General features: G+C 39.4%; 1 protein-coding gene across 2 annotated transcripts in view; it reads right to left on the bottom strand.

Moving 5' to 3' along the window:
- LOC100540835 (gamma-aminobutyric acid receptor subunit rho-2) overlaps nucleotides 1-8,075 on the bottom strand; it is an 81,161-nt gene extending 73,086 nt beyond the window's left edge. The window contains exons 1-4 of one of the 2 annotated variants that reach the window (XM_019613100.2): nucleotides 7,751-8,075; nucleotides 7,118-7,317; nucleotides 5,973-6,087; nucleotides 605-747 (exon numbers count right to left, since the gene is read on the bottom strand). In XM_019613100.2, coding sequence (XP_019468645.1) covers nucleotides 605-747; nucleotides 5,973-6,087; nucleotides 7,118-7,317; nucleotides 7,751-7,993 — 701 coding nt within the window. In that variant the 5' untranslated portion in view covers nucleotides 7,994-8,075. The remainder of the gene's footprint in view (nucleotides 1-604; nucleotides 748-5,972; nucleotides 6,088-7,117; nucleotides 7,318-7,750) is intronic. The other variant, XM_019613101.2, reaches the window with a different exon arrangement.
- Between the last annotated feature and the right edge of the window lie 5,102 nt (nucleotides 8,076-13,177).

Genomic DNA, 13,177 nt, shown 5'->3' with positions numbered 1-13,177 from the left:
AGGCCACGCTGGATGGGATCCTGGGCAGCCTGATCCAGTGCCTGACAACTCTGCCCATGGCAGGTGGGTTGGAACTCGATGATCTTCAAGGTCTCCTCCAACCTAAGCCATTCTGTGAGAGTTCTCCAATCACTAAAGGATAGGAAGCTGAAAAATACAAATTTCGTGCAGGGAAAAGAGGACAAGCAAAAAGCTGATGGAAGAGTGAAGCAGCTCTTTAAGGCCAGCAGAGGCGACTAACTATTAAACACAACTACATACAGTCTCACATAAAATTATTTATTTTAAATGAGAGACATCCTTCTGTTGAATTTGGCCCTAGGGAACAAAAACATAGTTAATATTTCCTTTTACTTTAGGATGGCTACTTCCCACTCCTTCCCACAAAAAACAAATTAGTCACATAGAAAGAGGAAGGTGCTTGCAAGAGAAGCTGGGCAGGGAACAGTGTTGCTAGCAGGTGATCTGCACCTAAGAGGCCCTTAATTTCCTCCTTCTCCCTTACTCATTCTCACTATTTTTACATCTACATAATTCTTATTTTGAGGTCATTTAGATTCTAGGTACATAACTTCATGAAAACAAAACAAAACCATTTACTTACCCATATATACAAGAAATGTCAATCACAACATCTATCATATCACAGCAGAGCTCATAAGTTTGCATATCCACTGGAGTGCTGTCCGTTGCAATATAGATCTTACTTACTACATCAAATAAAAATGCTTTTTCAATCCCAGAATTCTATTGAAGAAAGAAAGAAAGAAAAATGAAATGTAAGCCCTATGTTTTATTAGTACTAAGATTTTCTGTTTCCCTACTTGCCTGTTGCACAAAATATAAGGTTAAGTAGGAGTTAATTTGCAATCAAGCTCATTTTGAGCAATGACATATTTGTAGCAAGCTATGATGGCTACAGACCTTCTATATGCTTCTGTCTTTGATAGAAGTTAGGTTCCCAATTTCCTCACTAGAATAAATTACACTTATTTTCAGTATAAAACACAAGATAAAAAAAATTTCAAGATCAAGCTTCTGGGGTGCTTTTTCTGATTGTAGCAATGGACATAAAAAGAAAACTATAATTTAAAGTTACTCTAACTGGACATATAGGATAGTGAAAACAAAGAAAAGAAAAAATTGACAAAGACAGTAGGAATCAGGAACTAATTCCTCGAGGGAACTGAGAAATTGTTTCATCAGTAGCTATTCTACTGCATAGTTCCTTAGAACATTTTTTATTCAGAATCACAGGAAAAGATCAGTATTTTGATGGTGCCTTTTCAGTTTTCATATAGAATTTGTGGTTAAAGACATGTTTAAGGCTTGCTAATGTGACAGCATCTATGCTCCTGTCATCTTGCCAAGCTAATCAGGACTCTCTCAGTACTGAACATGTGTTATATCTGCAACTCTCAGATGGTAGACAGGAATGCTAGCTCAGTCTCGGCTTATACTCTTTGTGTAGATAAGGTAAACTGCCATAAGCCTCTGTTTCCTAGAGTGGGAATAAAAAAACACCACATGTACTGAAAACTGAAAACAGTAGCTTTGTGTGGTCATATCAAGAGTTTGCACCTGGGCAGCTGTCCCAGCATGAACACAAAAGACAACTTCCCGGTATAAGCTGAAGATCAGGCTGACAAACATGCTTCAGAATCCAGACACACAGAACAGAAGCAATCTTCTCCCTTTAAACCGTATTTTTTCTATACATGGGCCTCCCTTTTAGTAGGATTTGGGACTGTTGCTATAACTGTCAAAAACTCTGAAAACCCATACCAACTTTTAATAGTTTCAGCTTTTGTAGTTATAGAAGTTTTCTTCTTGTTTTCTTTTGCAAGTGAATAACACATAATTAGAGACTAAAGTGACCCTCACACTTTCCAAATTCCCCATAATAAGCAGAAAGACTTCAACCTTAGGTATTAATTCTTCCACTGCTGGACATCCAAATAAGGTTGGAAATACTCATTCACAGTGGTAACAGAGGTGAATTTCTTGCATTTCATTATGGAAAAAGACTTAATGAGTGGCTCATTTCTTTAGGTCATTAATAGAAAAAAATATTCAAGAGAAAGTATACTCTCTGGATACCCTATGCACATGAGCTGAAGCACATGATGTACAAGGAGACTCTCGGAGAACTGGGATTATGCAGTCCAAGGAAAAGAAGCCACACTGCTGTCTATAAATCCCCTTTGGGAGGGTGTGCAGAAGACAGGTCCAAGCTCTTCTCAGAACAAGTTTTGAAGGGCAAGAGGCAAAAGACAAACTGAAATTCTATACTTAAAAAAAATAAAAAGTAAAGCAACCAAAAAAAAAAATATCCAAACAAACAACAATGAACACAATCTTTTTTAACATGAGTGGTCAAGCACTGCGAGCATGCTGTGGAGTTGCTATCCTTAGAGATACACAAAGCTGAACTGGACCCAGCCCTATGCAAACCTGCACACAGTAGCTTGGCTTTCAGCAGGAGCTGACCTCTAAAAGTCCTGCTCAGCTTATTTGGCTTTGTGAATACATTTTTTGAGAATTAAGAACAAAACTGTATGTGTATTTATTTTGGTTATTCCGACCACATTTAATAGCTGTGCAATTATAATATTCAAACAATACATAAATTCTGACAGCACTTCACATACTTCTACAGATGCAGTCAAGTAAGATTAATCACAATTTACCTGTAAACACCATCTGAATATATTTCTTATAAAGAAAACTACTTTTAAACAAAAGAGATTGGAACTTGAGCCCTGCAGTGTCATTCTTAAGGAGTCAAAATTAAAAATATAAAATTTTATATTATGTAAGAAGAAATTCAGTTGCACATATAAGTACCTTAAAATATTAAGATGTCAGTGACAATACTGTATCATTTAACAATGAGAAGCGATGTACCCAGCTCAGAACTCTAGCAACTGCAGCCTGTCAACACTTGCAGTGGCAGTTTAAAAGGTTTTTGTCTTGAAATGTCTGCCATGCCAGCAATTACTCATGGTAGTAGAGTAAAACTTGGCATCTTAAACCATTGTTGCATTAACTTGAAACTGATACACTATGGTAGGATCTGCTGAGAAACTGGCAAGACTCCTTTTGTTTACCTTTGTATGGTGACAGAAACCTCTACAAAAGGGTAGGGTGGGCTGCCAGTAGTGGTAACCACTAAATTGTACCAGCACGACCTCTCTGATTTTATTTGCTGGAGTTTTTAGTATGCCTTAAATTACAAAACCAAAGGATTTGCCAGAATGTTTGTGAGGATATTAAGATAAACATACCAGTAAAAATAATAATTATGAAGCCATATGAAGTCAAGGAGCTTTGGGTAAAATTGCTATTCAATAGAGACATCATTAACACAGAGATAGCAAAAATGACAGTGAGAAATCAACTGTTACATTAGATAAATGGGCTTATCTTTCTCCTTGAAAGTATGGAGACTAAGTCAGAAGATGGCCCTAAAAAGTAGTTTTTACACAATCCCACACATCACACAACTTTACTACTTGGTAAGACCATAGGAATAAGAAAAACAGACACCCCTCTATATGAAGCTGGTGTTAGCCAAAATTCACATGGGTTTTAAACACCAAACCATTCTTTAATTATTTTGTTTTACAGGCAGTTAGACTAAAGAACTTAGAAGCAGTATTACCATGATCAAATGTACAAGCTGTATGAGCTAACACACTGTGGCACTATAAAAGTTGGTTAAAAACCTGAGGTGAACTCAAGGGTGATCACAGATCTATTTTTGTAATCACCAGCTTTTGTGTTGGAAGTTTTCACAGCATAAATGAAAGCACATCCTCATGAATATTGCTGCAAACCCAAACTAGAACACCAACACACCCACATTCTGATAACCAACACACTGGCTTCCTGAAGTAAGGCATGAACAAAATCTGTGTCAAGATTCCTAACCTGATTTGTTGTCGCTGAGTTGCTAAAGAGGCGCCCACTAATTCTACACCAGCGAATGATGTTTAGTCTTCCTATGGTTGCAAATAGGAGTCATTCTGAGCCTCCTGTCTACAGATAAAAGATGCTCTTATAAGCAGAAAGCAAGCTTTCTGAGCACACAGTGAAGCAGCTACATCTTGTTCTATGTCACTGACTGTTATGTTCTATTTGGAGCTAAGAAACAGGCTGAGACTCTCGGCCCTATGGGCAGAGGAAATAGCTTATCTCTCAGGAATACTTCTCTAAATTTCCCATTCATTTGAATGAGTTGTTCTGCCCTGCCAGTCATATCTGATACTCTAGATAATATGGGGCCTCCAGTCTGGGTGCCCTAGATGCACAAACAACTATTGTCATACAGGAAACAGCTCATGCTCAAGTCATGTAGTGGTTTGGTACAAACTTTTCAGCAACTCCAAATAGTGAGAAGACCCTATACAGAGATCAGACTCGTGATATGAGCAGTTCTGGAATTACGAAGATTATCATTCAGCCAGCTTTCTCATTAATACTATATAGCATATTCAAAATAATACCTAATTGCTCCAGAACTATAATCATCACCCTTTCATCATTACCTTTCTACTCTACGTGGAATGCAGGGCTGGATGACAACTGGCATGCAGTGCAGCCATTTTCTTGGAATGAGATCTTTGTCATAAACCATTCCTTATGAATTGGTTGCCTAATAGTAAGAGAATAAATTTGGGAAAGACACTTCTTTAATCCTAGCTCTCCCTTTCAGCAAAACAGCCAACCTCCCTCTCTCCCAATTTTCACACCCCACACCGAGAAACTGTGAAGTCTTATTTTATCCTACAGGCTGTTGAATGATATTAAATAATTTCATGACTTCAGAATCACAAAAAGGCAAACCGAAACGCTTTGCTTGGAAACTAAAGTTTGACTAATGCTAATGCGAGGTACAAAAAGGGTACAGTTCCAGGAGCCACTAGGATCTGAACTAATGCATCAAGAAAAGGGGGGAACTCTCCTTTCTCACAACTACTGTGTTTCCCATGCCTTATTGTCATATGTTCCCATTTCTAACCTTGGGCCACAAAAAGAGTATGTTGGTCTCCTTCATGAGCTGCTTTTGACTAAATGAAACAGGCAAAAGAACTGGACAGTCTTCTGCTGTATTACTATGTGTCAGAGTGACTTCATGAGGGAACAGGCAGGTGTCACAACCAGTATAAAGGGGGGGAACAGACCATACATCCAGGAGCAGTAGAACAAGCAATTACCTCCACAGCGACAGCAGGATGTTAGATGTACAAAGCTCCCTAACTGGCCATGGAAGTAACTGTGGAAGCTGTGAAAGCTGTGGTGGACTCTACCTCTAAAAATGTTAAAACTACATTTTCGTGAGAGATAAATTTCAATGCAAAATAGAATAAATTCTAGGAAGTACTACAGACAGTTCTCTTACGTAAGAGGTCAGACCAGATGATGCTCCTTTAAGAATTTATCAACACAAATTTCAAGTAAAAAACTGCATACAGCACAGACTTTTGTAACACTCAAATGAACTTAAAAGCAGGAAAGCAATGACTTTTTCTCTCAGAGAGTGGTCAGGCACTGGAATGGCCTGCCCAGGGAGGTGGTGGAGTTGCTGTCCCTGGCAGTGTTCAAGAGGCATCTGAATGAGGAGCTACGAGATATGGTTTAGTAGCTTGTGGTAGCAGTGGTAATGGGAGGACGGTTGGACTGGATGATCTTATAGGTCCTTTCCAACCTTGTGATTCCATGATTCTATGACTGCTAATGCACTTTATGTGCCATTTTCACTCATAAAATGCTGTATCTCAGCAGTTCAGCAATACTGTCAGACAAGGAAGGGAGGCCTAGCTTCATGTGAGTGCATTTCAACTATGTTTTGATAATTCCTCTGAATGTTCACGTTGCTCACAATCTCTCAGAAGGCAGCAAATAGAATATTTCAATATGCATGATGGTCATAGCTTCATCTATAGACAAAATATGTAACAAGTACTTACTGAAATAAAGATGTTAAGCAGATTTTCCAGTGTTGGGAGCTGTGGAATCAGTTTCTGTACCACTTTGCTAAACGCTTCAAATATAGAATGATCATATATGCTTGTCAGATAAAAGCTGGAAAAAAAAGGTCACCAGATTTTCCTTTTAGTTACATACTGTGAACATGGTGCACCTTTCATAATATGAGTGAAATGAAATATTGTCAAACAGCAAGTGCCTACAATTATGCAATTACCCCTTGTGATCAAAAGTCACATGTTACAACTGAAGCACAGGCCTTCAAACAGAAACTAAATTCTCACAATTATACTTGCTACAGCAATGCATACCTCCATACAAAAAACAGACAACAACAAAGCACCTAGACAATGCAAATTAGCACCTGATGCAGGACTTCTCGATGTAATTCCCCTTCATGATGTAATCTTAGAAAATGTTTTTCAAATTGCAGAAGAGGAATACTACTGAACATGGCTACTGTAACTTAACTTTTTGAAAGCTGGACCCATTTAACAAATGCAGTCAAGTTTTTAAGAGCTCTAAAGTGTTGACAGGTTCATAAAACGGGTCTCTTTCTATACATCTATTTGCACTTGGCTGTAAGCACTAAAAATAATACGGAAACTTGATGTCCTCCTAGTTTCTAGTCTATAGAAGTCCACTGTTTTTAACTGTTTGCTACAATCATTTGCTTTATCATCAGATACAAGACAGGTGCTCTCTCTTTGCCTTCCCAAGTTGCTCTGAGGAGGCTGCAACAATAAGTAGTAACTAGGAGATGACGGTGAGGCAAGGAGCAGTTTCAAAGACAAAAGTGATATAGATGGCATGTGCATTCTACAGGTTGCTACTGCCCATACTTCTAATTTCAAGACAGAGACTGCAGCAAAACCAAAAAAAATATGTCAGGACTGACATATTTGTCATCTGTTTTTAAGCATTTCCGCACCTTATCTTGCTCTTCAAGACAGCACTCAGAAATAAGATACTGCATTTGACCTGAGGCAAACAAATTATCTGTGATTAACTTTTTCCTTCATATGTCAAAACCTTTTTGCTTGCTTCAAGAGAACAGAGAATATTAACTTGTTAAATAAACAGCTCCTCTCTGACTTAAGATTTTTTCTACAGCAACTTTTCTCACCTGAGATGAATTTTCTCCAATCCAGCATCTGCAAGGTCATCATTGGCCCTCTGGTGAATATCTCTCTGTGTTTCAATCTTGTGATCGTCAGATAAGCCATCCACTTTATGGATAAAGATTTCAAAGTTGATGTCTGGATTCACTTTATATGCTCTGGTCACAGTAAGATGCAGCCGAGCTAATGCTTCCATATAATCATCCTAATGGAGGAAAAATAAAAACTGCAGGAAAGATGTGCAAAATATCTAAAATATTACAGTAATTACTTTTAGATAATGCTACAGCTTAACAATATCTTAGGTTCTTTATTTCTTGTAATAGAAGACCGAGCTTGTATCTAGCATGTGCACTGACTTTAGGCTGTCAGCACTAGGGAGACTGAACAAGAACCTTGAGATGTTAAAGCAGTAAACCCATCTTGCAAAGGGAGATTAAAAATAGCCAAGCAGCTCTTCAAGTTTTAATGACTTCCTGTAAATGTGCATTTGTAATCATAAGTTATTTATTTGCTTTGAACAATCTATGTTTTCTAATCCATCTGTACATTGCTAAAAAAGACAAAGGTAGCTTAAATGCACACCCATACACTTTTTTTTTCCCTTTCCCTTCCTTTTTTTTCTTTTTTTTTTTTACCTGAGAGTCAATAACAAAAATTAGTGCTCCAGTGCCTCTGAAAATCATCTCATAGTCAAATGTAGGGTCAAAGAAGTCAATCTGCCCAGGAAAATCCCATATCTGAAAGTTGACAAAGGAGCTGTTGGATACATCCTCTCTGCAGATTTTGTTTGTGCTCTCCAAGAAGAGGGTCTCATTTGGTGACATTTTGTGAAAGACAACTTTCTGAATGGAAGACTTCCCACTTCTTCTCAAACCCATGAGCAGGATTCGTGGCTTAACTTCAGTACTGAAGGGATCATTGAAATCCAAAACTGAATAAAATCATACAAGAAGAAGAGTAACATACTATAGCAACATAATTAATGAGTAACTGACAGATAACATGAATCTGACATTTATTTTCATGACATTCTGAGTTGGATTTATGCAAACATTACTGATTTTTAAACTGAGGGAACTGCAAACATTTTAGCCTGGATTCTTTGCCCCTTAGACTAAGAAAACCTACTTTTCACCCATAGCAGAAATTGCAGACAGCATGCTTAGTTTGTACGTGAAAATTATTTTATCCCACAGCCATACTAAGATATGTAATTTTATTGTAACACAATAAAACATTCTAACTCAACTTTAAAAAAAGAGTATCCAGTAAGAAATACCTCTGTCAACCAACAGCTAGATCATGCTGCTGGAAGCAAGAAGTGAGCTTGCGTTAGTTACATTTGTGTGACATTGTAAAGCTACACAAAGGCTTCCTTCCTTCCTCTAAGCAGAGGAATCACACATCCCAAGAACCATAAGAAGAGGACAACTCAGTAGGCACACACCTTCTCTTGTTGGGACTTAAAGCACAGAACTGAGCTCAAGGGGTGTCCATTTCTAAGGTCATTATGATTTTCACCTGCTGTTAAATAATTTGTGTTACAGTCTATACAAAGTTGTTATCCAATAAATAAGATTTCAGGATAACTCTTGCCTATCTGCAAAACAAAGGCCTGAAAACACCGTTATTCAGTTGTGTTACCTACTGTGATTTGAAACTCGTGCAACTAAAAGTTAACATTTTTCAGGAATGATGCAGTTATATCAGCATAAAGGGACTCAGAGGAGTAAACTATATTGATATATTCATATGGATATGACTAATAGCCTTTCACACTGGAGATCACACCCATTTCAGTTTCAAGAATGTCTAATTAAGATAGCTACGTCAGTCTAAATTCTTACTAAAATGTAGTAGGTCTGTAACTTTGAAATGTCCCGTGATGCTGAGCTGAACCTCGTGCTGAATATAGTGGAAAAAAGTTTTAAAATAATCCTGTGATATCCTGTTTGCAGGACCGAACATAAGCAACACAAAATACTGAGTTGCCAGTGCTATATGTGCAGAATAAGGCTCTCGGCACACAGCAGTCAGGTTTAAAACATAGATCAGACAACAGGCCAAGTACACAAAATGTCAGGCACGCCTTCTCCTACCTACTGCATAACAAACTGTCCAACCTAATTCAGGGCAGAGGGAAACTGCATTTCTTACTCATTTTCTTCTAAGGTGAATTTGGAATCGCACCACCTGCTGGCTCACCAGTACTTATGCCTCTCACCGTGAGCCCATGGTACCATAGTGACTGACAGACCACTGATCTTTGAGATTCTGTGCATTTTGACAGGCCTTGGCAGCTATTTCCACGTACTGTGCTTTGTCATGCCTCACCTACAGGACACTGCCAGCCTGGGGCAGCACGCAGATTCAATCCTTCAAGCAAAATAGCAGCAAGCTGCTGGGGACCGTAAGGTGCTCATCCCCCTAATGCAACAATGGACAACAGCAGCTGATCACAGGCAGCAATATTTAGGAAGTAATTAACTGCAGTCGACACACTGCTCTACCCTTCCTGTCAACGTGAGCAATAATATTCTGTGACTGCATGAAATATGTGTCTAAGGTACTTCAGAGCAAGAGAGAGAGAGGAATAATAAGCCCCTGCTTTAAGACAATGTGACAGCATTCATTACGTTCTGCGGGGCGCAGTCTTGTCAACAAAGCAAACCAAAGGAACAAGATTTAACAGCTTCTTTCACTCCACTCTCCTCAATGCACAAATTCTCTACAGCTGCTAAAAATACAGACAATGTTTTATTAATGTTCATATATCCATACACCCTGCAATCTACATCTTGACCACCTGAAGGGAAAATAACTTAGTCAAGGCTTTACAAGAACTAGTTTGAATACATTATTTTCAAAATGCATACAAAAACCAGACTTTGGGTTGACGCTTTATTGCATGTTCCAAAGAATTATAAAAAAAACTCCACTTTGCTCTGTTCATAACAGAACCCACCAAGTCTGGTTTGCTGTGGCTCTGTACCGTTTCCCCTTCCTCTCCCCACCGCAGTAACACCAACTTCCCTGTATGTCTTATGACATACGCTCCAAAAAACTGATGTGACGTGCTGTGGCTGATCTGGAGCTGACCACACGCCTCAACAGCACACAGGCGTGCACCAGGCAGCCAAGTGCTGCCGCAGCACGCGTCCATCTGCTTGCCTGTCTCTGAGAACACTTTCACTGGAGCTTCTCCTCTCAGTGCTACCTTTCATCAAGCCTGCACAAACTCAATCATATTTGAGACTTCTTTCCTTCAAATTCTGGTGTAGGTGGGCAGTAGTTCCCAAAGTTCTGACAAGTCACGAGACAACAAGAAGACAGGCTAGCTACTTCTTTAAGAAGTAGGCCAAAAAATCCACAGGTACTTAAAAAAAAGTATTTACAATAACTTCAAGTTTAAAATTGTTGCTATACTATGTTTTCCCAGGTAGACATTTTTATGGATTGTAATACTTACTAGAAAGGAATCACTTCATATTAAAACCATATTAAAGAACAGAGTTGGAAGTGCAAACAGTTACTAGCAAGTACAGTGAACGCTGTCTCTTCTACTAGTAGGAGTGATATTTAGCTCTTGAAATTCTGCCAGATCAAAGACAGGGAAATGTGAATTAATATCATCCAAACCTGACTAGATAGCAGAGCTGCTGTAGCACTTTCCTTGGAGAGAGAGTTAGAAGATTACCTTATATGTAAAGGAATTGGATGATACACTGCCTGCCCACATTCCTTTCCAGAGTACATGACAACTCCTTCTTTAATTTGCCATAGCAATGCCAGTAGATGTATCCTCGCAACTTCCCAGACTGGGTTACTAAGCAAGATTATACTACGCATGAGAAACATTAAACTATTTTCTGTTCCATAATGGGAAAGATAATTTTCCATGTCATCAGATGAGACACATTTCCTGCTTCATTCATTTTGCATAGTCATAAAATGCCAGTTTCTAGCACATACCAACAGTTCTCCTTCACATTTCAACTCCACTAAGCAGCCACAAAGAACACTCTGGTTAGAAGCTAAGGCCTTTGAAGTATCCACAAATTAATTTTAACAAACCCCAAAGCCTTTTCACAGCACAGAAGTACTCAATTCCTGACAAAACTTCTTTAACGGCAGGTAGTATGTGTTTGTGGAGTGTTATTTGTGTGCATTGCTGTGAAGAGCTGGGAACTGCACATAGCAGCCCTGGTCTGTTTCACCAGGATGCAAACAGTATGAATAATGTATGGTTAGAGTATTTAAGATATTCATCGATAATTAACAGTTTTTGAAACCCATCCCAAATTCCACATTTCTCTGCTACAATTATTTTTCAGAAGCTTGGGTCTATCAGTGCTCCACAGCCATGTGTGAAGGGGCTGCCATGTTGGAAGGTGTATGTTTAGATCCCATCAGTAAGCAGACCGCAGTTCTCAAATGTACAAAGCACAGCAGCTCATCTGCTCAAGCTACGCCAAACCAAAAGTTACATTTCTGTTCATTCTACTATGCACACATTAACAATCTCCTCCGAGACTATTTTAACAAATAGAGCTAAGAACGATTATTTTTTTGGCCTACTAATGCAATTACATCATCCTTTTTTTAAGCTTTTACCTTTTCTATAGAGGAGTACTACCAGTTCCATACTTTCCATTTAAGTACCTACAAGCCCATTCAACTCATGGCATTTTCAGCACCACTGGGACTGTGATGTTTGCAGTTTTTAAGACAATAGCCTTATAAATACACACACTGCACGTCTTCAATGCTGAAAGTGGCCTGAGCCTGAAGAGTTAACAGAAAAAGCTTATGTGCAATCAAGAGAGCTGTTCAGCTACTGTGGGTTTATGAACATTGCAGAAATGTCTGGTGAAAGGAAATTCTTGTGGCCAAAGACTCAGAACCAAAAGGCCTGGCTCTACTCTACCACAGGTGTGGCACTCTGCAAGGATCCAACTTCAAGCTACTTCCTTGGACACTCTGCAGGAAGTTTCCCTGCTTGTAAATATTTTTTAAATGCATGTATCAAAACAACGAATAGGCTTTATGTAAACCAAGTGCTTCAAGGTATTTGAGTATGACCCCATGCCTAAAGTCAAAAGATGAAGCAGAAGACAAATAGCAGTCATTTCAACTCGGGTTGGAATCAAGAGAACAGCAGAGAGTAAGAGATGACCAACACAAAGTTTTGAAATATCCTGTGTGCCTACGTGCACAAATTATGCTTTTACTTTGAAGCCTGGCTTCTCCATTCACTTTCAACAGCCACATGTGGAGGTTGGGATACTGTACTTCAGACTGCTTACTGTACAAAAGCAGGAAGAAATAGGATAGAAACTGGGAAAAGGAAAGCCCCTTGCCCTGAGGCCAGTTTCAGATACACAAAGATCAGATCCAACCCCCTCTTTTCTCTCCAGAGACTTCAGAACCAAGCAGAAAGGCAGGGGGTCTGGCTGGTACAATAAGCCTTTGTGTTAGCCCTGGAGTGGAGAGGTCTCTTCACTTGCCTGCTATTCAGGATGTCAAGGATTGTTTTCATTAGGTACAATATTCTCATGTTACTGTGAAGAAGCAATTGCCATTTTTTAGCAATTTAATAAAGCTCCCATTGAAAAATTTCCAAATAAATTCCTCTGAGAACAGAAAATGGATTATTTCTCTGCAGAAGGTGCTGTCGGTTTAGTATGCACTGAAATGCATTCTCTCTGCATCAAAATGAAGGCGATTCCTCAGCAGCTTCACACAAGACGTCAATTAGTCTCAGTTACATCTCTGGCATCCCAGCGTCCTCACAGCCCCACTCCCGAGCTTGGAGCTCCGACTGCCCCCAAACCGTGGGAGTCAGTCAGTCCCCTCCCACGGCAGCACGCGGGACTGGGCTTTCTGAGGAAAGGCTGACCAGCACGTAGCCTTACAGCACGCAGCCCTTTGTTCTGCAATTATTAGAAAGCAATTCTCATTTCACACGGACGTCCCCAGAGCCCTCTGAGCTCCCAAGCGAAGCAGCCTCGGGAGAACGAACCCACGCTCCAAATGAGAGCAACAGGCTCTGAGCCGGCGCG

The sequence above is a fragment of the Meleagris gallopavo genome, chromosome 2 (genome assembly GCF_000146605.3).
Source record: "Meleagris gallopavo isolate NT-WF06-2002-E0010 breed Aviagen turkey brand Nicholas breeding stock chromosome 2, Turkey_5.1, whole genome shotgun sequence".
Classification (NCBI taxonomy): domain Eukaryota; kingdom Metazoa; phylum Chordata; class Aves; order Galliformes; family Phasianidae; genus Meleagris; species Meleagris gallopavo.
The sequence above is the reverse complement of the archived record's forward strand: the minus strand, read 5'-3'. Positions and strand labels throughout refer to the sequence as shown.